The sequence below is a fragment of the Phaseolus vulgaris genome, chromosome 10, assembly GCF_000499845.2.
Source record: "Phaseolus vulgaris cultivar G19833 chromosome 10, P. vulgaris v2.0, whole genome shotgun sequence".
NCBI lineage: Eukaryota > Viridiplantae > Streptophyta > Magnoliopsida > Fabales > Fabaceae > Phaseolus > Phaseolus vulgaris.
Genome location: NC_023750.2, coordinates 36,503,501 through 36,528,846, shown reverse-complemented (window position 1 = coordinate 36,528,846; position 25,346 = coordinate 36,503,501). Strand labels below are relative to the sequence as shown.

Here is a 25,346-nt window from a genome sequence, read left to right as displayed (position 1 = left end):
CTCCTTTGAATTCTGATCTTACTATTACCCATCAAACTTCATATCTATATGCAAAACTTTGAACAAATTAAGATATTTTTTTATGATAATTTGAGAAAAAATTCTATTTGAAACTTAAGAGCATTGACTTATGCATGCGCCAAGTCCATTATAATTAACTTTTTTCAATTTTAGTTTGTGTCGACCAAATCCACACACTGTTTTTGTTACCTTAAGCAAAAGATAATTATTCTTGCGTCGTCCATACCGACTCCACTACTTTTTTGTTATTTGTGTGGGTGAAAGCCTTGCTAAAGCCTATGCATAAACAAAATATTATCATATTTAATATCCGGTTAGTGTGGGTTAGGACCTTGTTATGTGCGTGAGTTTTACACTTCAATACAGAATTCAATATTTCCTTCCACCTTTTTAGTGTCTATTGAAAGGTCTACACATTGCTCATACATAAACGTCCACTTTCGTCTCTTTACATCAATTTTTGACCAATTTTAATTTATTATTTTTTTTAGTAAAATCTTGAAAAAAAGTTAAATTTTACAAAAGGTAATACAACAAACTAAATCGTAGCCTACTTCATACTTTTTTTTTTTTTTGTCTTCAAAAGAAAAAGAAAAGGCTTTAAATTATAAAACTTGTGTTCACGTCACTATTCAAAATTACACTCACTCCAACAGTTTTTCACAAAAATAGTGAAATTTGATTTTGATATTATAAAAATAAACAAAAAATAAAAAAAATATTATGATATTGAATAAATCATGGGAACACAATTTCAATTATTTCTATTTAACATTAAAGTCATGTTTATTATTTTTATTTAATGATATATGATTTCAGTTATTTTTATTTAATATTAAAATTAAACCATTCATACACCATTTCAGAGAAAAACTCAATTCATCTATTAAATAAATCTATTTTTATTAAATTATTACATAATAACAACGGTAAAAGTTATACTAAAATAAGATTTTAGTATAAATAATAGAAAACAAAAGGGAAAGTACAAATATCATTTTTAAATTTTTTTTATGAATATATAATTTATTTAGGAAATTTTGTTCAATAAATTTACTCGTTTTATATGTTTATTAAAAAAAATTACTTGTAAAATGTAAAACAATCAATTTTTTATTTCTCAAATCAGTCAACTACTCACATGTCCACCTTATTAGTATTATAACTTTTTTTATTGGTAATAAAAAAATCAATAAATGTGAACCACTTTAGGGGTGGTTCAACCCGTATACAGACAAAACTCAAGCCAACTCACCTAACTAGATTTTGAAATCCAACCTAAAAGAACAAACCCCTGGAAAAAACATCAACAAATCATCCTCATACAGACTATAGGGTCAAGACACCAGCTAGAAAAGGAGAAAAGCGTAGCATGAGACTTGGCAGTGACCCAAGACCAAACCTTTAATTGAACCAAGGCAAAAACTTCTGAAACGTCAGTCACGACCCTATTAAAGATTACATTGTTCCTATGCTTCCGCAATTCGCTTACCACTGCAATCCAAACCGCTCCCCATACATCGCCATAATCATTTTTGAGTCTGAACTGCGAAAAGTTCAACAAAGGAACATTGTGAGACACAAACTGCAATCCAATCCATTCAAAGCAGTGACTCCAAACTAGTCAAGCAAATCTACACTAACAAATTTTGACAAGACTCCTCCTCCACCCTGCAGAAACTACATAAAGGACTATCTAACACGATCCCATACTTTTCCAAATTGATCTTGGTGGCTATCTTATTCTCCCGCACTCTCCAAGTAGTAACGAGTGCGGAAGGATGCGCTTTACACCTCCAAAACTGCTTATATGCGGTGGTATCCTCCCCTTCCCAACTCCCCATAAGACGATTATAAGCTAAATTAGCTGTATAAGATACTGCCTCCCCACCCTTCCAAACCCAACAATCTTCTTTATCCAAGTCAAGACTCAACCCTTGGATTACCTAGAAAATTTGACACATCGATTGCTTTTTCCATTCAAATAAATTCCTTCTCCAGAGAAAATTCCAGACCCATACACTGTTAATCCAAACCCCTAAATCTGCCACCTTTGAAGCTTTTAACAGACTCAGGGAGTACAACCTCGGGAAAACATTCTTCAAAGCACCACAACCCTCCCAGTTATCCTCCCAGAAAGAGAATTCCTTCTCGGATCCTATCTTCCACTTAAAAGCATCTTCAAAATTCTAGCCCCAACCCTCCAAACCTCAAACCTCCTACAAATCTTTCCACCAAAGGGAATCCTTTTTATTCTTCCCAACCTCTCGCAAACTTCTCTAACCCCCATACTTAGAAACAAGATCCTCCTTCCACAAACCGCCCTTATTCGACCTCAATCGCCAAATCCATTTATCGATCCATTACCATTATAACATAATATTTATCTTAGTAAAATTATTTATATCCTTAGTTAATTTATTATCCCATACCAATTTGCTAATACATTAAGATATATTTTGTACCAGGATAAAATAAACAAAACAATAAATATAATATATTAAGATATATTTTATATATATCAAGATAGAGTAAATACAACAATAAATATATATACATTTATTCTTTAATAAAATATTATAAAATTATAAAATGTCTCTGTTTAATTGTGAAGAATATTTTTTACTTAAAAAATTAGCTCATGGGTTAGTCCTTGGCCAAGGGCTTTTTTCTCACGTGAGTTTTTTACTCTGATCCCGCGTGGGTTAATATCAAGCTCTATGAACTGGGTCAAATTAAAAAGTGAATAACCTTGCACTTAGATTGTGAAGTCACAAATATTTTGAAATTGAATTTATATCATTTTAAGTTATTTAATTTTTCAAAGGTAAGGCAATTTAAATTTATTAAACTTTATTTTTTGTTCAGATAAAATATTTTAATTACCTCAAATAAAAAAAAATCAAATAATTGTTAATAATTTAAAAATATTAATTTTGATGGTTTTTTTAGTTGAACTTTATTTATGTTATTTTTTTTAATGGATCACAATTTTGAGATTAACATTGATCGAGATCATTTTTACAACGTTCTTGATTAAAGCTTTTTTTTTTTTTCAACTTTGCTATTAATAAATTTTCCTAATTGACATTGAGAAAAAATAATCCTAGTTATGTTGGCTTAAGGTTTTTCTATTGATAAAAGATAACATTGATATCAATAAAAAAAAAATTATTACGTTAAGAAAATGACAAATGTCAATAAAATAATTGAGTTCAAATATGTTAAAAAATAGTCTTCTAGATATTAAATACCAATTAAATATTTCATTTAAAAAATAATTTATAAATATTATTAATAATGGAAATTAATCTAAATATTAATAATTTTTTAATTTATAAAATAATATTTAATTTAATAATATAATGAATTAATTATTTTTTTTCATAAATTAATTTTTATTTAATAATTTTCTGTGTATTATTACTCTTTATATCTTTTCTTATAGGTTCAATATTAAATTAGTATAATAATCAAGATATAAAATACTCTTTATAAATTAAGTAAGTAAAAGAATAATATATATAATATATGATATAATCTTAGTTAACTTTAGAATGTGATAAATCAAATTTTAATAAGTTATACGGATAACTTAAAAAAATATTTAATTATATTTAATATTCATTCAACTGGCATAATGACACGGTATGAGATGCTTGAGATTAAATTACAACAAATGATTCTTTAATTACTATTATATTCTCAAGTAAGAATTTGTTTATATTTTTTTCATAAATTTCTTCTGATAATTAAATTGGTTTATAAGGTTAAGTTAAGTTTAAAAAATTTATTTATAAATATAATATTATGATATTTTGAATTTATTAGATTACAAAGAAATCTTAAATTTTAATAAATATTTTTTTATAAAATAAATTATTTTGGAAAAAAACATTATTAAATAATTTTTTATAAAAAAAATATCATATATGGTAAAAATAATAATATTTGGACATACATTCAGTGGTTATCACGCGTTCTTCTTTTTAGGATTAATTCCTGAAGGCAACCAACAGTATTAAATGTTATAAATTTTACAAGTCAAAACATTCATTGCTTCATTCACCTTTAATTCTCATGTCAACTCCAAAATTTGGATATGGTTTTAATAGCTCAAATCTTTTCCAAAAAGACCCATAATTCAGAATAAAAGTTTGAAAAATATTATGACAAAAGATGTGTAACCTTTTTTTTTTTTTTTATTTCTACCTTGATACATCAAATTAACAATTGACTCACTAACACTTTTAATCATGAACCTTAATAAGGAAACCATGAACCTTGTTATATTCAAATGCTATTTTAATTATATAAAAATATTATAATTAAATTAAAAAAATAAGAGGTTTTTTTGAATATTTTATATAAATTTAAGACTAATCAAATTTATAAAAGTAAAGTATTTTCAGATTCATACTTTATGTAATATAGATTTAAAATTGAGTGAAGCAACCAATTTTTGTTGAGGGGACTTTTCAAATTTATGATGTTAATTTCGCAGTAACTAAGAAGCACATACATAGACCATGACATAACAGGTTATCAATGGAGAATATATAGACCTTGGTACCAACCATCACTTCTACGATAAAATTAAAGGATTTTTTTATATCATTATATATATATATATATTAAAAATATATTTAATTATATAAATATTTTTAAATTTTTAATTGATTAATTAATGTTTCTAATTAGATAAATGAAAAAAATAATTAATAATTAAAATTTAATTTGTAAATATTAATATTTAAGTTATAATATTAGTAAATATTTATATCATTTAAATAATATAATAAAAAGATTCATATTTTAACTATTTTTATTTTAATTTAGAAAAAATAGACTAAAGGGAGTGATAGTTCTAAAGGGAGGAGTTGGAATGCAGCAGTGGAGTTGGGAGATGTGGAGAAGATAAAGGGGTATTTTGGCCATTTTTGGAAAAAAAAATTGAAAGGGAAGTGTGTTAATTAGGAAAGAGAGGAGTGTATATAGTATTAGCCTAAATTGAGAGGTGTCTGGTCGCAGAAGCCCAATCCCCAGTGCATATATTTCCTTTTCATATCACACTCCAATAAACAGAATTGGTTTTACAATGTTTAGAGAAAGAGCCTAAGAATTTGAATGGATTTTCTTAATTGGGTTTAAAAATTAATTAAAAATTAGGGACAAATTTTAAGTATAAAAAAATTGAGCAAATTCTCCCGGCACCTCCATATTTCCCCTTCATCTTCGTATTAATTGTTAAAATGATTTTAACTTTTTTTAAAATAAATTAAATAATCTTAAATAAAACGTAATTTCACTTCTATAAATAATCTACCCGTATTCCATACCTTATTTCCAGTGTCATACCTCTCTTCCTGCAACACTTCTATTATTGTCTTACCACTCTCTAGTGTATCTTTTAAAAATTTTACTATAATAACCATAAAATTTCCCATATACCTATAATAACTATAATTTCATTTGAGTTTTCTATATTAGTTAATTTGCATCATTAAATATTAACGTAAATATTAGTATTTATCTTTTCCAGCGTACAATGTGTAAGTCAACATTTAACTAATCAATTAATAAATATTAGTATTACTCTTTCTTCACTTTCACCTGTTCAAGTCAATAAAGAGTGAGTAAAGTCAATAAAGAGTGAGTTTGAGTATTTCATCAATTCACATAAAACAATTATGACTGTAATTTACTTTAACTTTTATTATAATTATCATTTAAAATTATATTTATAATAACTTATAATTATTTTTTATTTAAAAATATATATATTAATAATATATATATTAAATTCTTATACATATATCCTTCTTTTATAATTTTTTTTTCTTCGTATTCCTTTTTCTTTTTCTTTTCTCGTATAGTCTCTCAAGTATTAAAAAATTATTCAATTTCACTGTTAGTAAAATATATCAATCTAAGAAATAAATTATAAGAATATAACTATGATTAGGAATAGAAGAGGAGAATATAAATTTTCAAAACAAATAATCATATCATAAAAGAATTACTTTTCAATAGGACATGTCCATCAACTCTAATTTCATACACTAGATACATAGATGAATCATTATGATTAGTGAGGCCTTAGAAGAGATAAAAATGAAGAATAAAAGTTGTGTGTTTTCAAAGAGATTGTGATAGGCTTATGATTCTGTTTGTTGGGAGTTCCTCTTTTACATGCTGGAAGGTTAGGGTTTTGTGATAAATGGATCAGTTGGATTAAAGCGTGTTTGGAATCTTCGTTTGTCTCGGTGCTAGTAAATGGGAGTCCAACGAAGGAGTTCATTCCTCATAAAGGTCTTCGTCAAGGTGATCCTCTTGCGCCTTTCTTGTTTCTAAATGTGGTCGAAGGTTTGGCAGGTGTTTCAAGGAACGTTGTCGAGTTGAATCTGGTCGAGAGTCTGGCTATCGAGAATAAGAAGATAAAGGTTAATATGCTTCAATTTGCAGATGACACTCTGTTCTTCTGCAAAGCCAATTATAAAAGTGTGTTTTCTCAATTTTGATGTGATGAAGACTCCTTTTAAGTACCTGGGATGCCTGCCTGTGGGAGGGTTTCATAAGAGAGACGTGTTTTGGGTCGGAGTGTTAGATAAAATTGAAAGCAAACTAAGCAGTTGGAAGGGTAGATTCTTGTCGTTGGCAGGGAAGATTTGTTTGTTTAAGTTTGTGCTCTCTCCAATACCATTGTTCTATGTTTCTTTGTATAAAGTGTTTGCTATGGTGTTGAATGAAATTGTGAAATTACAGAGGAATTTTCTCTGGGGTTGGGGTTCGGAAGGGAGGAAGATTGCTAGGGTTTCGTGGAAAAAGGTTTGCGAACCACGGGATGTTGAAGGTCTAGATATCATGGATATAAGATTATTCAATTCGGCTTTGTTGCGGAAATGGATTTGGCGGTTGCATTCACGCAAGGGAGGTTTGTGGAAACAGATTCTTGAATCTAAATACGGAGGGTGGAGAAGTCTAAAAGAGAGTAGGGTGTATAACAAGGATTCTCTCTGGTGGAGAGATCTGAAGGGGATTTAGAGAATGGAGGAGTGGGGAAGGAGCTTTGAGGAGTGTGTTGAGTGGGATGTGGGAAATGGGAAGAACGTCTTGTTCTGGGATGATGTTTGGGTGGGCCGTGAAGATTTGAAGAGTAGATTTCTGAGGTTGTTCTCCTTAAGTACTGGCAAAGACTCAAATATGGAATCCTTTGGGAATGGGGCTAATGATTCTTTGAAATGGGAACTAGTTTGGAGAAGGGGTTTATTTGATTGGGAAAATGTTCAAGAACGTTAGCTTCTTCAGGAGCTTCAAGGCTTGTGACTCGTCTCGGGTATGGAAGATTGTTGGGTTTGGAAGGATGACGTGTCATATAAATTTTCAATTAGTTCGGCATATAATATTTTAAGGGAACTTTGTGAAAGGGAGTGTTCATCTTTGTTTGCTTCTTTTTGGAAGATCAAGGCTTTGCATTCAGCTATTTTTTACTGCTTGGAGGGTGCTGGGTAATAAGATCGCTTCTAAGGCTAACTTGGTTAGACGAGGGATTGAAGTTGGAAATATGTCCTATTATATGTGTGGGGAAGAAGAGGAGACAACAAGACATTTATTTTTTGAATGTAGAGTTGCTTGGTTAGTTTGGAACCTGTGTTATGATTGACTTGGAGTGACGTCAGTTGATCATAATGATACTATTTTTCACATTTCTTGCATTTAAATTGTACAACATTCCAAACTTTGTAAATGTTGTTTGGGGAAGTGTTTGGATTGCAGTTATTGGAGAGATTTTGAGGTATAGGAATAAGCACATTTTTAAAGGAGGAGTGATTGATCATTCCGAGAGTTTTTCCTTGGTTCAATTAAAAGTTTGGTCTTGATTAACATCTAAATGTGATTCGGTTTCTTTTTCTTTTTCTGATTGGTGTCTTGATCCAAGAACTTGTTTGTTATCAAGAACCTTTGCTAGTTTTAAGTAGGTGGTTTTGTGGTGTTTCCTTCTGTTGCACATGTTGGTTTTGAGTTTGACAAATTTTGGTGAGTTATGCTGTCTCTCTTTTGAAAAAAGTTATTTTGTAAAAAGGTTATATCACACTTAAAGTGGTTCATATTTTTTTTACTAATAAAAAAATCATTATGACAAGAAAAGATGGAGATTTTTTTTTCTCTAATTCAAACATAATTAATACAATCACTGCATCATATGATTCAAACTCCTCCACAAAATTTTGAAGAAAGAATTTAACTTCGATAAAACTCTGAGAACTTCTTTGTTTACAACACTTTTAGACTATTTGTTTTAGTAACTTTGTTCTCTAGCAAATAAATTCATACGTGTGTATATATTATTTGTACATGAAGCAATTGTATTATATATACAGATTTTTAATAACTATAAATTATTAATATTTATAGAACTATCTAATATTTATATATTGATAACTATATTATAAATATTAAAAATTTAGAATGGTGTACTTTAAATATTATAATTAGTTTTGTATATCTCTTTCATCAATATTTATATAATTATTTGTACAGGAATCAATTGTCTTAAACTTTATATATTTATAATTAATTATTTTGAAAATGTAATTTGTTTTTAAAATAAATATTTTCTTTTACTATGCTGATGCCGTTAAGTTTATCATAATTAGATGAACATTATTAATAATAATAATAATAATATTAATATCATTAATATTATTATAAATATTATTGTTAATAATAATTATTATTACTAATTATAATAAAATAAAATAATTGTCATCTGGTCAAAGATTTTATGTGTATTTGTGATCTGAAGTTTGACTCTCTTCAGTAAATATTTTTTATATATATAGTTTTATTTATAGATTTTTGTTGTAAATAATTACAAAATATATTATATTTTTTTTTCTACGGATTTTTTTGTTGTAGATGATGTTTAATTAAAGTTGTGCAAGTATAAATTAAAGTTGTGTAAGTATGACTTTTACAGAATTATTTTTGAACTAGAATTGTGAGGCCTTCTAATGACTTCGATGTAAGTTGTAATTTGAAATGGATCAATGGATGATGACTATAAAAAGAGTAAAGTAGTGTCTTTAGATCATGACTTACCAACTTTTGTAATATTTTTCAAACTTGTTCATTCTTGTAAAAATAGTGTAAAAGTACACCATTGTGGTAAATTTTCAACCATTGCCCAATACCTAGGTACCCTTCATTCATCACAATACAATTGTGCAATATTTTCTTAAATTTTGTAAATACTACTTTATATGGTTCCATCATGTTTTGTACATCTTATGATGTATGTATTCACACAAATTTTTCATAATATTATCATGTTCAAGAGTAATTAATCAGTGTTGTTCTACTCACCACCATCATGCAAAAATGTTGTAACGTTATCCATTTTCATTCTTGCAAAAAGGAGTCATTCCTTTGAACGTTTCTCCCTTTTATACTTGCCAACAAACAAAATTTTTAATGTCATTGATTTTCACCCATAAATAGCAGAAAATGTCTTCAATAAAGTCCTTTGACTTTTGATCTTTGTATTACCCATCAAACTTTAGATCTATAAGGAAAATTTTGAACAAATCAAGACATTTTTTTTATGATAATTTGAGAAAACATTTTAGATTTGAAACTTAAGCGTCGGCTTATGATGGGTCAAGTCCATTATAATTAACTTTTTCAGTTTTAGTTTGTGTCGGCCAAACCCACACATTATTTTTTTTACCTTAAATATAGGATAATTATTCTTGCGTCGTCCATACTAAGTTTTTTTTTATTTGCATGGTTGAAGCACTCGCTAAAGCCCATGCATAAAAAATATTATAATATTTGATATCCGCTTAGTGTGGGTTAGGACTTTGCTATGTGCGTCAGTTTCACACTCCAATACTAAATTTAGTATTTTCTTCCACCTTTTTAGTGTCGGTTGAAAGGTTCTTTCTCCAATACTAAATATTTAACATATTTATTTGTTTACTAATTACAAATAAAAATATTTTAAAAATGTAATATTATAGTAAATAAACTAAATATACTAAATAAAGGTGTTGAATCATTTCTCATTTAAAATGATTATCTTGTAATTTGCCTCAAAATCAAGGATGTAACTATACTAATTTTTTCTCTCATAATGATAATTAAATTGCATGCATGCATTACATTGATTTCCTCTTCACATCTCTTCTTTGAAACTAATATATAAATCAACTGAATATGCAACTATTTTTCATCACAACTAACTCTTTAATTAACATTTTTCTAAGGTCTTCAGAGTTAACTTTTCTGACAAAATCTTCTTCATACAAAATGATGTGGACAAAGTCACTCACGAAGAGTATGTGCATTCTTTTTTTGTTCTCAACAGTAGTTTTGGCAGTCACTGACCTAGTTGATGGGCACCACCGTAGACTTCTTCAGGATAGTGATGTCTTGAGGAAGATCATCATTTTCTTATATCTGACAATATTATTTACGGTTCCATCTCTGTTTTTTTTTTCTGATCATTCTTCCCTGCTTCATGTATTTCTTCCTTCGTACATATTGCTCCAGAAAGTATGAACAATCCATAAAACTAGAACTATGACACACTGCATCAATGCATAAGTGTTCATGTTCAATAAATATATTTAGGACCATTAGGGTATTGTTTTGATAAGATTTATCTTATTAGTGAGGGTAGTTTTCTAAGTATTTGGTCATGATTGTGTAACACTCCTTGTCACTAAAGAAATAATATTTCCAATTCTTTTTTACCATTCCAAACTCTTGCGTGCATATACTCTCTTTTTGTCTATCTATAAAGTTGTTGACGATAAATATATCATGAATTGATTTCGTATTGATTTGGAAACTTGAATCAGATGTTTGATCATTTGTTTGTTTTTATTATTATTCTTTATGTTGTATATTGTTCTGTATACTTAGAGGTTCTTTAAGGTTTACGCAACTGATTTGTAAATTTTGATTTAAACATATTTTATAGGACTTATTTAAAATTTACCATTTTTATCTTTATTATATAAAAAAAACACAATTAATGTAAAAAAACAACCCTTTCTTATAAACTTTTGTGGGGGATGTTTTGAAGCAAAGGCTTGTTCATTTTTCTATGTAAATGCTTTGGTCATTAACTTTGTTGGCAATTGCAAATTGATCACACTTTTGACATTGTTTCTTTTTAACACATTCCATGCTGTATTAATACTCTTATTTAATATTTTTCCATTCATTTTAAGCTATTCATGTAGTTTAGTTTTTAACTGATTAATGAGATTGTCTTTTCAAATTTTACCAAGTGCTTCACTATTTTAAGTATTTTGATGATTTAGGATTATGTATGTTCTTGTGTTTTCAATAATGGAATATTGATTATAAATTGTATGAAAACTATAAATTTAAGAATGAAATAAGGGGAAAATAACTTAAATGATAGTAACAAAATTAAACAAAATTAATTTGGACAGATTGAAGAATATATAAACATGTGTATAATATATTGCCATGTTAAAATTGTAGCAGTGGAGGGTGGCCAAGTGTCACAATTTTAACTAAAGAAAGGGCATATCTTTGCTGCCCACAAATTCTTCCCTTCATATTTGCTTAAACTATGAAATAAAAACAAAATTATGACATAATTTCCAAAATGTTTAAAATTAAAATTAAAATAACACATTTCTTAGATTTTTAATATTTCTTTTATAATGTTTTAGAATTAAAATAATGAATGGTAAGTATTTTTAAGTTAAAAATATTTTTTTCCAATGAACGGTGAGGGAGTGGCATACAACTCCTCCTCCTGGTATGATAATTTTAACAAAAAATAATATAATAAAAAATAATTTTTGTAATTAAATAATATAAAAAATGATTAAAATAATGTATTGGAAGTTTAAAGTGGATGTAAAAAAATGGATCTTCAATGTATCATGATTCACTCTATAAATACATATCTTTATGATTTTTTTAATATATTTTGTGTCTAAGTACATATTTTTATGATTTTTAAATATATTTTTATGATTTTTAAATATATTTTTGTATGATTTGAAAAAAGTTAATTTCTGATATGTAGTAATTGATAAGGAAAGAAAAATCATTGTTTTATGTTTACAATTTTCAATAAAAATATTAAAACATTCATTTCAATTTTAATGTCTAATAAATTGTTTGAAATATTTGATAATATATTAAAATTAAGAAAGAGGGTAAATATTTTTCAATTGGCTATTAAAAAATACTATTGATTTAGACTATTAAAATATTTTCATCTTAATTTTTATTTATACCTTAACATAGCATATATAACATAAATTTCTGAATATTCAGTATATTAAAAATAAAAATAAAAATAAAAATAAAAATAAAACTAAATTTTAAAATATGATTGTTATCCATTAAGAAAAGCATAAAATTCCGTTTAATAGATATAAGTGTAATTGTATATTTTGTAGAAACATTAACTTTAACTAAATAAAAAAGTTACTAGAATTTTTTTTTACAGTTGCGAAGATATTAGATATTGTTAAAGAAGCCGCATATCCGATCTATGGTGTCTAATGGTTTTTTTTTATCTTTACATTTTCATCCTCTGCATCTTCGTCAATATTTTAAAAGAAGGTGGCTAAATATATTAATGCTTCCATCCTCCTCTTAAATATTATTAAATTTATAGTTAAAATATTATATGATCTACAATTTTCAACTCAACAATCACAGTTTATCTTTACAAAATATATTAATATAAAATTGTAATATGAAAGATGAGAACAATGCTTCAACTTTCTTACGTCCTTCCATATCACCCCTTTATATGTAGTTTAGGGTTTACACTTGAGTCCACTTATAAGCTCAATATTTTAGTTTTCGTAGTTTCTCTTAGCTCCGTATTAATTTTTCTGAATCTCGGGTGATTGGCTTATTTCAGCTTGCTAGCAAAGATTTTTTTTAGTTGATAGAGAAGGGTGTATCTTATGGTATTTTTCTTCTGTCTTCTTTTGTGAGAACTTAATTTCTTTGGAGGGATGATGTATTTGTATTATGATATGATCATGCCTATATCTATCTAGACATGTCTATGTTATTCTGACTGTTGTTTTGTAGAGTCTGTTGGAACCTCAGATGGTTGGGTATCGTGAAGGTTGGTATGAGTCTTTTTGTATAAGGGTAGAGACACCCCTGAAATGTCTCATTTTATTCTATTTATTATTCGCTGATAAAAAAAAATCTTAATATAGGTTATACATAGACAATAATGAATAGAAGAGTAAATTCCTAAAATGAACTATAAGAAATACATAAATTTTAAGTTTATGCAATTTAACACTAGGCCACATAATCAGACACAATCCTTCCGTTCTTTTCATCATACACAAAAACATATACATACAGATTACATAGAGATCCATATGACTATGATATTAATAAAAGAATATCTATAAACACCTTTCAAATGACTCATATTAAGCATTCTTTACAATAAATTTAACACCTAACCCATTTTAGCATATGAGGTATGCAATCTCGACTACATGGATCAATGTGGGTTTAAAGTATATTATTACTCAAACATCAACATGTGTTCTTGTTCACTCCATCAGACTCCAACATTTGATTTGATACAATAAACTCCTCATTCAACTTCTCACTACTAGATGTCTTAATCTGTGACTTAGACCATCAATGAAGTTAGAGAATCTCTATTACAATATAGATATTTGTTTAATACATAAGAACAACCAACCATGTTTAACATATCATCCCATATTTGTGACCTTAAAATCACACCTCATACATAAGTACACAATTTCATGCATACATATCTCACTACAAGAAAATCATTAAATAAAAACAATTTTTAGAGACAAAAATAATTAGTTACTATATTGAATAGATTAGATATTATTTTAGATACTAAAAAAAATTATTAGTATATAATGTAGTTTCTATTATTAATAAAATTTATAAAATAGTTTCTAAATTGGTATCTAATTAGCTACTAATGACTTTAGATTCTAAAGTTGATAGCTAAAACTTGGGTAGCTAAGTATATACCAATTTAGAAACTAATTTATAAATTTTATTAATAATAGAAACTACTTTAGATAGTAATAATATTTTTAGTCTCTAAAATAATATCTAATTTAGTCAACATAGAAATTAATTATTTTTGTCTTTAAAATTGATTTCTATTTAATGATTTTCTTGTGTATATATATATATATATATATATATATATATATATATATATATATATATATATATATATATATCCACACACATCCCATACATTGAAAGTAATAATCATTCAAGCTCATGATAAAACAGTCTTATATAAACATTGGTATATACAATAAACACATCCAACAAACCAATAAAAGATAACTTAGATAAAGACATCAGATGATATTTTCGTTTAAATAAAAATAATTCTACTAAGCGATAGCATGAGACAAAACACTCAATAAAGTGACTCAAATGATGTTTTCACTTAATTACATCTACCATAACTGAAATGAGGTACCAAATTACATTCTAACTTCAACGATTCAAATGAAAGTTTTTATACAAACACCTTTATAGAATGTAATTATCTTATTTTATTTTTAAAATATACTTATATCCCATAATCACTAAACTTTTCAAAATTTTGAGTTAATTACTTCATACATATCAAAGACTTGATGAAAATTCATATTTAGACAAACAAAAATAAATCCTATATATTTTTTTGGTTCAATACAACCAAATAAACTTAAAAAAATAAAATAAAAAAGTACTCTAATATGAATCATACCAATGCATGTTTAATAGATATAAGGTTTCATTTATACAATGGGCCGTAGTAATGTATGCTTCATTATTTTACTCTTAACTAAAAATAATAAATAATTCATATTAAGATTAAGAATAATTTAGTTGATTAAAAAGTAACATTCAATTAAAAGCATATATTTTTATATATTTTTCACTTATTTAAACAAGTAAATATAATTTTCTCTTTTTTTTTCTTTTTATTTATAGTGATATAACAATACATTTTTACTAAATTTACTTTCTCTATTTATTTCTTATCTATTTTAATCAAAACAAAATACTAACATTTCAACTAGTAGATTTCGTTTGTTCTTTTTAAAATATAAAAAAATGTAATTATAGCAATGACTCGATGAGAGAATTCAATAAAACAAATAAAGTGAATTTAGGATTTTGAGATATGATGTGAAAGTAGTTCGAATTCTAGTCACCTCCTTTGAAAGAGTTTGACCTAATTAACATCTTTCATGTGAGAGGGTTAATAAGTATCACTCATTTAATTTGTCAGAATCAGAATCCTTCTGGAGTTGACATTAACAACTACAGAGTTGACTTTATACCTTTTTGTATAGCCTTCTGAAGTTTACCCACTTAGTCACCCTTTTATTCTCAAAAAGAATCTGATTTCTGTGCAAAAGCTTTACACATTTGTGTAAACCATCCACTTTCCTCCACCCTTTCTTCTTATGCTCTGCAGGTTTATGCTTCAACTTTGCCATATTTGTGTTAGAATCGTATCGGTTTTCGAAGTTTTCGAAGTTGGAGACATGACAGAATGTGCGGGAACAGAATGTGCGCTGAAATTTTATATAAACTTATGTTAAAAGCATATAACCCTTCTTCCTTTCTTCTCTCGGCAAATCTTCATCCACACCAACAATGGAACCAGCTATAACCGAGGAGATATTACCAGCGGAGGAAGACTTCACGACCGAGGAAAAGTCACTGTTTCAGTGGAGCAAAATGTAATCGAGAAGAAATGGTGGAAAGAATCAAAAGACATAATTATAGGTTGGATGACAGCGAATGATAAATGGCTCCTTGAAAGAGGTAATCTGGCATGGTTTCTACTGTTATAGTCGATCCACCAGTGTGTCCATCCACGACGAGGTGGTACTAGAGTAGGTCAATCTGTTTTAGCCGGAATGATTATGTCTGGTTCCTTACCTTAAACAGTCTATGTTTAATTTCATCCCTCCTTCTTGTGAGTGACTTGCATAATAGATTTTTGTCCATTTTTGTCAAGCATTTTGTGCTCCACCTCCACCCTATACCTGTTCCTTTACGTTTGGATTGCACTGATAGGATTAGTGGAGTTGTTTGGGTTCTCAATGTATTTATGAAACATTGACATGGTGTTTATGTTATTGTTTATTTGATGTTTTAAAATTTAGTTTCTGTTTTACTGTACATAAAATGTTTATGAAAGGAAGATTAGCGTGAGAAATGAAATGTGTGTTGAATAATTGAGATATGGTGGGTGTTCTCACAAGGAGCAGAGACTCCTCTAAATCGTGATGGAGGATATGTCTGGTGAACCTGGCATAGAAGACAACTGATTTCAAAAAGAAAAAAGGGACTCGGGGAATGAATGGTATGGATTGATTAGTGTTTAGTTGTTCTTGTTTATCATAATATGAACAGGTAAAAAGTTCAATAAAAAAAAATATATGATTTACTCAATCATAATCTTCAAACAGGAGAACTGCGAGTAAGTCTCAAATTAAGTGGAAAATTTTGAAATATATAAAAGATAGTATATTCTTTTAAAGCTTTTCTCATTGGGTATATGTTATTCTATTTTCAAGAGAGGATATATTATTATCATTCTCTTCTTGAACTTATAATATAGTTTCTAGTTTGTTGTCAGATATTTTTTTCCTTTCCTCGTATCTTATTTTAGTTACTAGTTAAGTTAATATAATGTTACTCTATTTGAGTTTAGACCATGTATTTTATGTTAAATATAAACTTTGAATGTTCCTTAAATGCTGTTGGGACGGTTCATTCGAATGGCTAAGATTAACAAATAGCTTTTCTCATTGCCAAAGATAACCACATAAGATAGTATTTAACCATATATACATACGCAACCTATTTACAAGAAATCAAGATGTACACAGAGCACCAACCTATACAACATGCAGGGTATAAAAATGTTGTTTACATGCTTAAAAGATATGTAATAAAAACAAACGTGAGAGTGAGAACAACAACTATGAAGAAGCAAAGAGAAAACTGAGAAGTTTGCAGATATATCAGTGAGTTTGAAGCCAGTCCTGAATTGCATGGCGAAGAGAGTGGTTGGGAATGAGGTGGTGATGTGCAAACTTAGAGTTTGTCCTTGGTGAAACGTGTCGACCATTTTTCAGCCATTCACGTATAACCTCAGCTTCATAAGTAAAACCATCTGCAGCCACGTGTGGATCTTGCATGACTTCCTGCAAAATATCCAAGGATTGGACTTTTAATGTGTCTCGTGAATAGTCTCTAAAAGAAAACAAAATTTTTGATTAAATTTTCCATGAAATTTGACCATTGGGATGCATAACATTGTTTGAAGACTTCATAATTAGAAAAGATCATATATCTGGGGATAGAATGAGTTTCCTACCAGAGAGATTGGACAAATGAAATATGGAGGAGGTTGGCATTTTCCGTGAGAACCCAGTTGAAAGGTGTTGCTGCCTCCACAAGAAGCCCTCATTGGTTCCAGTATTCTCCAAACATCTGGATAAAAATATGGTCTGTTTCTTCTATTCATCTCACAACACCTCAAAGCCAAGCGAACCAACTCTTCAGCTAGCATAAATGGCCAATCTCCAGCCAATGGATCCAAGATGGATTTCAACTTTCTACTATCTAATGCATATTGCACTTCCTTTGCTATTCCCAAAGCAGGTTTCCCAGTGATCAATCTCAATAGAATGATTCCAAATGAATAAACATCTGACTTTGGTGTGAGTTCACCAGAAGTAAGGAATTCAGGATCCACATACACAAAAGTTCCCTTTGGAACAGTTCTCCAAAACTGTGTAGTGCTGCTACTTGAACCCTCTTGACAAGATAATATACGACAGATTCCAAAGTCTCCGAGCTTGCTTACAAAGTTTGCATCAAGGAGAATGTTGCCTGGTTTTAAATCACCATGTGCTATGCTGTGAGGTTTACTTGAGTGAAGAAAGATGACAGCCGAGCAGAGTTCTGCAGCAACGCGAATTCTAGTTTGCCATGATAATGGAGGTGTGTTATCCTTGCAGTTTAGACGATCTTCAAGGCTTCCATTGGGTAAATACTCATAGACAAGAGTCCAGGATTCTGGGCAGGACCCTATAAGTGTCACAAGGTTGGGGTGCCTTAAGTTGCTCAATACTTCTACCTGATACAAACATAACCATATCAGAGAAGTATTATTTGTAGAACAATTTGAATAATTGGGAGAAATATGAGATGTAATAAATTATGTGATAGAAAGACACAATAAGATTTTGTTCAAAATGTTATATAAGGCAACTCAACAATATTTGTTTCACTACAAAACTCCTCAAATTCATTTTTTTTTTAAACTAGGATGGAGATCTACATCAACTAACTAGAGATAAGTACATATAATAGAAAATAAAAACATTTTATATATAAATATATACAAACGTGATTTGTTTTAAAGTTGAGTTAAACTTGAAGTTCAGAAGATCGACAAGATCGACTAAAGATAAAAACATTTCAGTAAATACAAACCTCACCTCACCATATAAGTCGATGGAGTTAGGTTCAAAATCCAATTACTAATATGCTACTCATATAAACAGTTAACAACTTTCACCTTAAAGCCAACTTTTAAGATATTTTATATTACAAATTCAACCACACAAAAAGATTGTTGCTGACCAAAATAGGATGATGTACAAAATATAAAGTAAAACTGAAACGAAACCATCCTACCTCTTGCTGAAACTCCACTGGACCTTGGGTGCTATCAGGACTCAACATTTTTATAGCCACCTCAGTGTGACGTAAGATACCTCTAAATATACTTCCATATCCTCCTTGTCCAATCTTGAGGGATGGATTGAAGTTTCTTGTTGCTTCTTTAATCTCTGAAAAGGAGAATTCTGAGAAGGGTTGAAGCCCGTGCGTGCTTGAGGCTTCCCCTTGTGTTCTCCTTAACTCCTCGGCCTCTCCCAATGCATTATCACGCTGCATTTGCAAATCATCTACTTCATTCTTGTACTTTTGAGACAGCTCAGCAGCAGATATATTCCTCTTCTCCAACTCCTTTATAATAAGTTCAGTTGATGCAATTCGATTCTCTAGAGATATTTTCTGATCTAAGGCGACTTGGAGTTCCTCATTAACTTTGTTTATCTGCCTCTTCATATCCTCAAGTTCTTCATTTGCTTTCTGTACTTCTTCCTCTTGTTCTTTTCTTAGTTTTAGTTCTTCTTGATACAAATTTTCAATGGCTTTAGCCTGTCAATTGGGAGGTTCAGAAAGATTATAGCAAATTCAGAACATAAAAGGACAACCTTAAAAAGATGTTTGTCCATTCAAATGATCCTAGAATCAGTTAAGGTTTGTTTAAGGTTAGCTGATACAATCTTATTCTTTAGATCTGATAAAATCTTTACCACTTAGAATAATTTGAAAAACAAAAAAACTGGATACAAACACCTAGAATTAACTTAGTGAGTGTGATGACTTACAAACATGATCATCTTGTACACATTGAAAAATAATAAGAACTCAACATAAGAAAATTACGTTGCGTATAGCATCAATGGAATCTCTTTCTGCTTTCACACGCTTAAAAGTTTCTTGATATGCATCATGCTTAGCATTCGCAACCTCAGCCATTGCCTGTTCAAGTTGAGCATAGAGAGCATCATCCATTCCTCCATCCTGCTAGTTTTCAATCACAACTTTAAAACATTATCATAAAGCTCAGGTCAACAGTATAACCATCCATCAATGAAAATTTAGGAAGCAGGAATGGCTCTTCATCCATCACAAAAAAGTCAAAAAGAAAAGAAACATGACATGCCCCACAGCAGATATAGAAATTCTGAAAGAGGAAAAAGTGTGCATACCAGTACACTTGGAGATGGTGAATGATGAAGATCCTTGTTATTCATAGAAAAGTCATTCAATGACAATTCTACATTCTCACTGCCATTGTTAATAAAATATGGATCAACCGAACAACTCTCACAGCACATTGAGAATACTGAAGGACTCCGCCGTGACTGCCCACCTACCTCATCACAACTTGCTTCTTTACCGAACTTTCTCTGAGGAGTTAAGAACCCTTCTAAAGAAGAAACAGATCCAATGCTCCTCCCATCTCCATCACTGATAGTCCTAACTCTACGAAATAACTCTTTTCCGGGATTACTTAGTTTTCTCCAACGATTTTGCGCTTGCACTGTGGATGGCGACCCCATGTTAGGTGAATGCCCAACTTCAGAGTTTGCTATTCGCTGCACAGAAGGAGATACGACCTCTACATTCCCTCTATCCAATCTGCAATCCCTGAGTTCATACAGCACTTGTATCAGTACCAAGTATAATATCATAAAAACTATTGGGATAGTACAGAAAATCAAAGTTCAAACAACAATCAAAACACAAGCTTTCTGAAACTATTAAATTCCTATGAAGCTTTCTCTAGTATCTCCTTGTGACACTATTCCTTGGAATTCAGTACTCACCATGTTCGAGTATTCGTAACACAACATACCTTGTGTGTATGAGGTACCCGTTGCAGATAAACTGTATATGACATGAAGCTGGAGCTTGTTCACATACATATATAGCTTTCTTAGATTTGAGGGATATCATTCTCCTGCAATATCATGCAAGTGGAAGCTCGTTAAAAACAATAAGAATATAAATTTCAGAAGGGCCGTAAAATTTTCTATGAAGCAAAGCCTTCGAGAGGGGAATAAAATCAAACAGGCAGAGGTGAAGACTAAGCTCCATAACTAAGAATGTTGAGAAATAGTAGTTCAAAAGTGTGACAGTATAACATGGTTAATAAAATGCTCCAAATTTCAAACAGATAATTTGGTTAGAATAATGTGTATTAGCTTCCTGGGGGATTTTAGCTGGCTACTTACCTAGAATGGTACTTATCAGATGCTGCTCCCATTACAAGCCTCTGTATGCCATACTGGTGGATGAGTTCTACAATCCCTTTTTCTACACTATCCATTTCAATGTGTAGTTTCCCTGCCCGCACCTATATCAGAAAATAAAAATGTTACTTTAACAATTTCAGAAAGAAAAAATGTTACTGAAGTAGCAACTTCAGGTGAAAGACATCAGTTTACAAGATGTGTCACAAAGCAATTTTAGAATTGTTTTATTTTGGCAAAATAAAATTTCTCTCTTCAGTTATGATATGGTGCTTGTCAATATATTAGTACTCGAAAAAGAATAATTATTAGAAAAAAGAGTTTTGAAAACAAGGTTTACTAGAAAAAATTACCCCCATTTTTTGACAGATATAAAGATAGGCATCCATAGTCTTCTGAATGTTTTGCCTTTCCCTCTCATGATAATCTTGAACTTCCTGCTCTCTCAGCGCACTTGCAGGAAATTTTGCACCCACTATAAAAATAACCAAATAAACCAAGTTAAATCCAGTCTTGAACTATATTGCAGGAAACGATAATCATAAGCCACAGCGTGGTTTCTTAAATATTCTTTATACACTAAAATTTAAACAAAAACTAGTGATTATAAGTAGAGTTTCTAAAGAAGGAAGGACTCATTGTCTTCTGGGCCATTTTGAGTTTTAGCTCAAATCTCCTGGTAATTTTAAAAAATGGTCAACAACACAATATATACTCACACCAAACGAGTAATTATTGTATGAGAATAACAATGTTCATAGGCACAATCAATCAAAAGACTTAGATTTTTGTACTCAAGTTATGATAAAATTATCTTTAGCTTTTGATTGATTATGTCTACAAGGATGTTCATCCAAGATTAGACAGGTTCAACCTGTGTAAAACATTAGAAAGGGAAAAAAGGTTTAAGTTATCAAAAACCCACAAACAATTGCAAGTGCACATGCGTGTTACAAACTTACTCAAAGGGATCATAGGTGCTGGCACGTGAACATGAAGGATGCAAATTCTCCTTCCTCCAGAATTTTGTATTGCCCATATGAGATTTAATTTGCTGTCTTTCACATCTTTTGCCACAGCAACATAGACTGTATCATTAACCATACTTGGACTAGGCTCACTTACAATTTCTCTCCTACTAGCTGTGATTCCAGGAACCCCAATATCACGAAGCTTGTTCTTAGGATTGACCTGTGGTGGAGTTGCAGGCATAGAACTCATCACTGCCATGCTAATAGATGAAGGATGGTTGAACCGTTAAAAAACTCTTTCTTTCACTTCTGAAGAGAATCACGTTGAACTGAAACTCAAAAGTGCCAATTCAACTTTCTAGACAAAGGAACAATATATAAAAGAATTCAACCACTGGGAATTTTCTCTCCATATTACACATCCCATCCCAATCTAGACAGAAACATTATATCAAGAAAACTTGATGAACCCAATTAACCCAAACCAAAAAAAATAGTAAATCAATAAATGAAATCTCTCAAACTAACCAAAAACTCTGTCTAGAACCAATAAAAATATCTTCTTTATTCTCTCCAGAGCGCTTCTCAACTGGTCTAAATGTCAAGAGCATTCATAACCAAAATCTCTCCCAGCTGAAATGGAATTCCAACTCAGCAAAAAATGAACAAATATTCACTTTTTCTCACCTAGAAGTAGCAAAGAACCAATCTAGGATCAAATTTGCAAAGACACGCAACATGTCTTTATCATCATAAAAACAAAGTTCATAGGATGATGGAGAGTCATGATGACAGAAACTGATTAAATACAAAAGATATGACCTTTTTTTTTATGTGCAGGTGCTTCTCTATGTTGTCTCGTAGGAATGGAAAAAATGGTTGTCTTAAGCTCATAACATGGTAGTGTACAAACAGAAGAGACACAAAAATATTGATAAAATTGTAACACAGTGGAACCTAGGAAATTACAAGCACAACCCCATGTCCCTACCACTTCAGGTCATGGTCATGCTCCTTATTTTTCTCCTTCTCTCTTTGTTCCCAATGCCCACTTCACATGAAGTTTCGAAGAAAGAGTTTAGCCTCACTACTTGGACCTCCAATTTCCAAATCTTCTGCAATGATGGAGGTAATCTGTTATAACGTAAATTTGTCAAACATCGAGACAGGTGTAACTTGTCTTTATATACAATCATGAAAGTGATGCAAACCTTGTTTTCATTGACACGACAAGATAGAACGAAGAAAGGAAAATGAAGATAACGGTGAATATGAACGGAATATGCAAACACATTTGCATGTCGGCGTTTCCACGTGTCATTATTCATGCAATAAATACAACAATTTCTCTGGAATAACAAATATAGTCTGAATTAGATTTTTATCTTTATGAAATACATGTTATTTTTGTTTGGGTCTTCTAATATGATATTTTGTGTGTGTTAAAATCTGAGATTATTTTCCTTAGATTTAGTGTTGATATGATTCGTCGAAGGCCATGTTAGCTTGTTAATTAAAATCTTTTAAGTAGATAAATGTAAATGAAGGTGATAATAATATGTTATTAATATATTCTCTTTTTTTATTATTATTAATATATTCTCAATCTTGTATATATTCTCATTAATATATTCTCATGAGATTATTGAAATATCTAATTAACCATGGTTAAATTTGTCTCACAAGTAGTTAATAATATTACAAGATTACTAAAATGTTTATTAACAATTAATTTTATTTGGCGACATTAATCATGTACCGATAGTTATATATAACTATATTAATTCAATTAGATTCAACTTTAGGAGACAAAATTAGCTATTTTTGTACATCTTAACCACATTTTGGGATGGAGATTGAGTGCACTAAATTTGAGCAAAAATTCATCTTTAGTGAAAATTAGTGTTAACATAATTGCTCAATGTTTTGGCAAAAAAGTTACAAATCTTCTTTCTAGTAGAAACTTTTCAACAACCTTGTATGGGGGCATTTGATTCGAAATTAATTTGACTCCACTACTCATTCATTACCTTCATAATCATCCCGTTCAAGAAAATTAAAAAGACAATTTTTTTCTCCACCTTCATATCTTTCTCCTACATCTTTGTATTAATTTTTGTATTAATTGTGAAAAAATAGTTTTAATTTTTTAAAATTTTAAATATTCCTAGATGAATTATAAGTCATATTTTTAAATAACTCCAGTTGCAGACCTCCATACCTCTCTTTCAGCCACAACACTTCAATTCTTCTTCAGCCGTAGCGTGTGAGATAACAGTTGCATCATTTGAGTAACATCTGTGAGAGGGTTGGAGAAAAAATTTGTTGTATTCGAAGTTCCTTAGTGCAAAGATAAAAAAAAAAGTTTTGTATCCATTTTGCATCTAGGTTTTTTATTCTGGATCTTCTGGCTTCGAAAAAATTAAAAAAAAAAAAAAGGAACGATAACACAACTACCACCAATAAAAACATCACAAAAATTGTTTTAACCACTAATTAACACAAACAATCACCACTTAAAAATAAAGAAGAATGCACCACACTTTCAATTATACTAAGTAATACACTGTTGGAATTATAAAAATTAAAAAAAAAAACATGGAAGTAAATGTATGGAAGTGTAGGGAGACACTGTTGGAACTAAAAAATTTATATAGTAGGGAGGAATTATAAATTATTTTTAATTTTAAAATGTAAAATTTATATAGTAGGGACTAAAAAATTACTTTTAAATTTGAAGGACAAAAGGAAAATTTAATTGAACTTTAAGAACTAAAAAAATATTTTTGAAAAAAAATCTTAGTAGGTTTTTATATATACGCCATTGTTAATGTGAAGGTGTACGTATAACAAGTAAGTGTAATATCATTAATGACAACGAAAGAAAAATCGATTTTTTATTTATTTATAAAAATTTAAAGTATTCACGACTTGGCATGGTTATTTTGGTAAAAAAAAATCTTCGTTACGCGGTTTCTGCAATTTGTGGTCATCCAAAGACTTTGATTTTGTACTTTACGAAGTTGTTAAAAACGTGGAAGTTGTGAACTGGTCAGACGCTTTGCATAGATTTTGATATATTAACATATGAACAGTAAAACAAACATTTGATATATTAATAAATTAATAACTTTCTTTTTTTTTTTAATCCAAAATATTATTATATTATTATATTATTATAAACAGTTGCTAAATGTATGTTTTTCAGTGTAGTGTTAAAGAAACTTTTCCCCAATACTTTGTATTGGGATTGGGCCAAATGTTGATTTATGAATCAATAACTCTCAGACATGGCTGTCAAAACTAGGACTTAGGGAGACATATTTTTGCATGTCACAATTTTGCCGTACAGTATCAAATAATGCCAAAAAAATAACAATGCAAATTTTGTCTTATTACTAAG

General features: G+C 29.6%; 2 protein-coding genes across 7 annotated transcripts; one reads left to right on the top strand and one right to left on the bottom strand.

Moving 5' to 3' along the window:
• The first annotated feature begins 3,661 nt into the window (after window positions 1–3,661).
• Window positions 3,662–7,065, top strand: LOC137817996 (uncharacterized). Its single transcript, XM_068621222.1, has 3 exons — window positions 3,662–3,669; window positions 6,251–6,464; window positions 6,787–7,065. Exons 1-3 carry the CDS (start codon window positions 3,662–3,664, stop codon window positions 7,063–7,065), a joined length of 501 nt encoding a protein of 166 aa, XP_068477323.1.
• Window positions 7,066–16,855: 9,790 nt separating this feature from the next.
• LOC137818825 (U-box domain-containing protein 33-like) lies at window positions 16,856–23,056 on the bottom strand. 6 transcript variants are annotated; one of them, XM_068622443.1, is made up of 10 exons: window positions 22,631–22,789; window positions 21,935–22,272; window positions 21,326–21,447; window positions 20,955–21,076; window positions 20,576–20,680; window positions 19,926–20,367; window positions 19,600–19,740; window positions 18,781–19,308; window positions 17,453–18,217; window positions 16,856–17,279 (listed from the first exon to the last, which is right to left on the bottom strand). In XM_068622443.1, the coding sequence occupies exons 2-10, from the start codon at window positions 22,200–22,202 to the stop codon at window positions 17,097–17,099; spliced, it is 2,676 nt and encodes an 891-aa protein (XP_068478544.1). In that variant the 5' UTR covers window positions 22,203–22,272; window positions 22,631–22,789; the 3' UTR covers window positions 16,856–17,096. The 6 variants fall into 6 exon arrangements, with proteins under 6 accessions (XP_068478544.1, XP_068478548.1, XP_068478547.1 ...); XM_068622447.1 differs by having other exon boundaries at window positions 19,600–19,737; XM_068622446.1 differs by having other exon boundaries at window positions 19,600–19,737; window positions 22,472–22,720.
• Window positions 23,057–25,346: the final 2,290 nt, after the last annotated feature.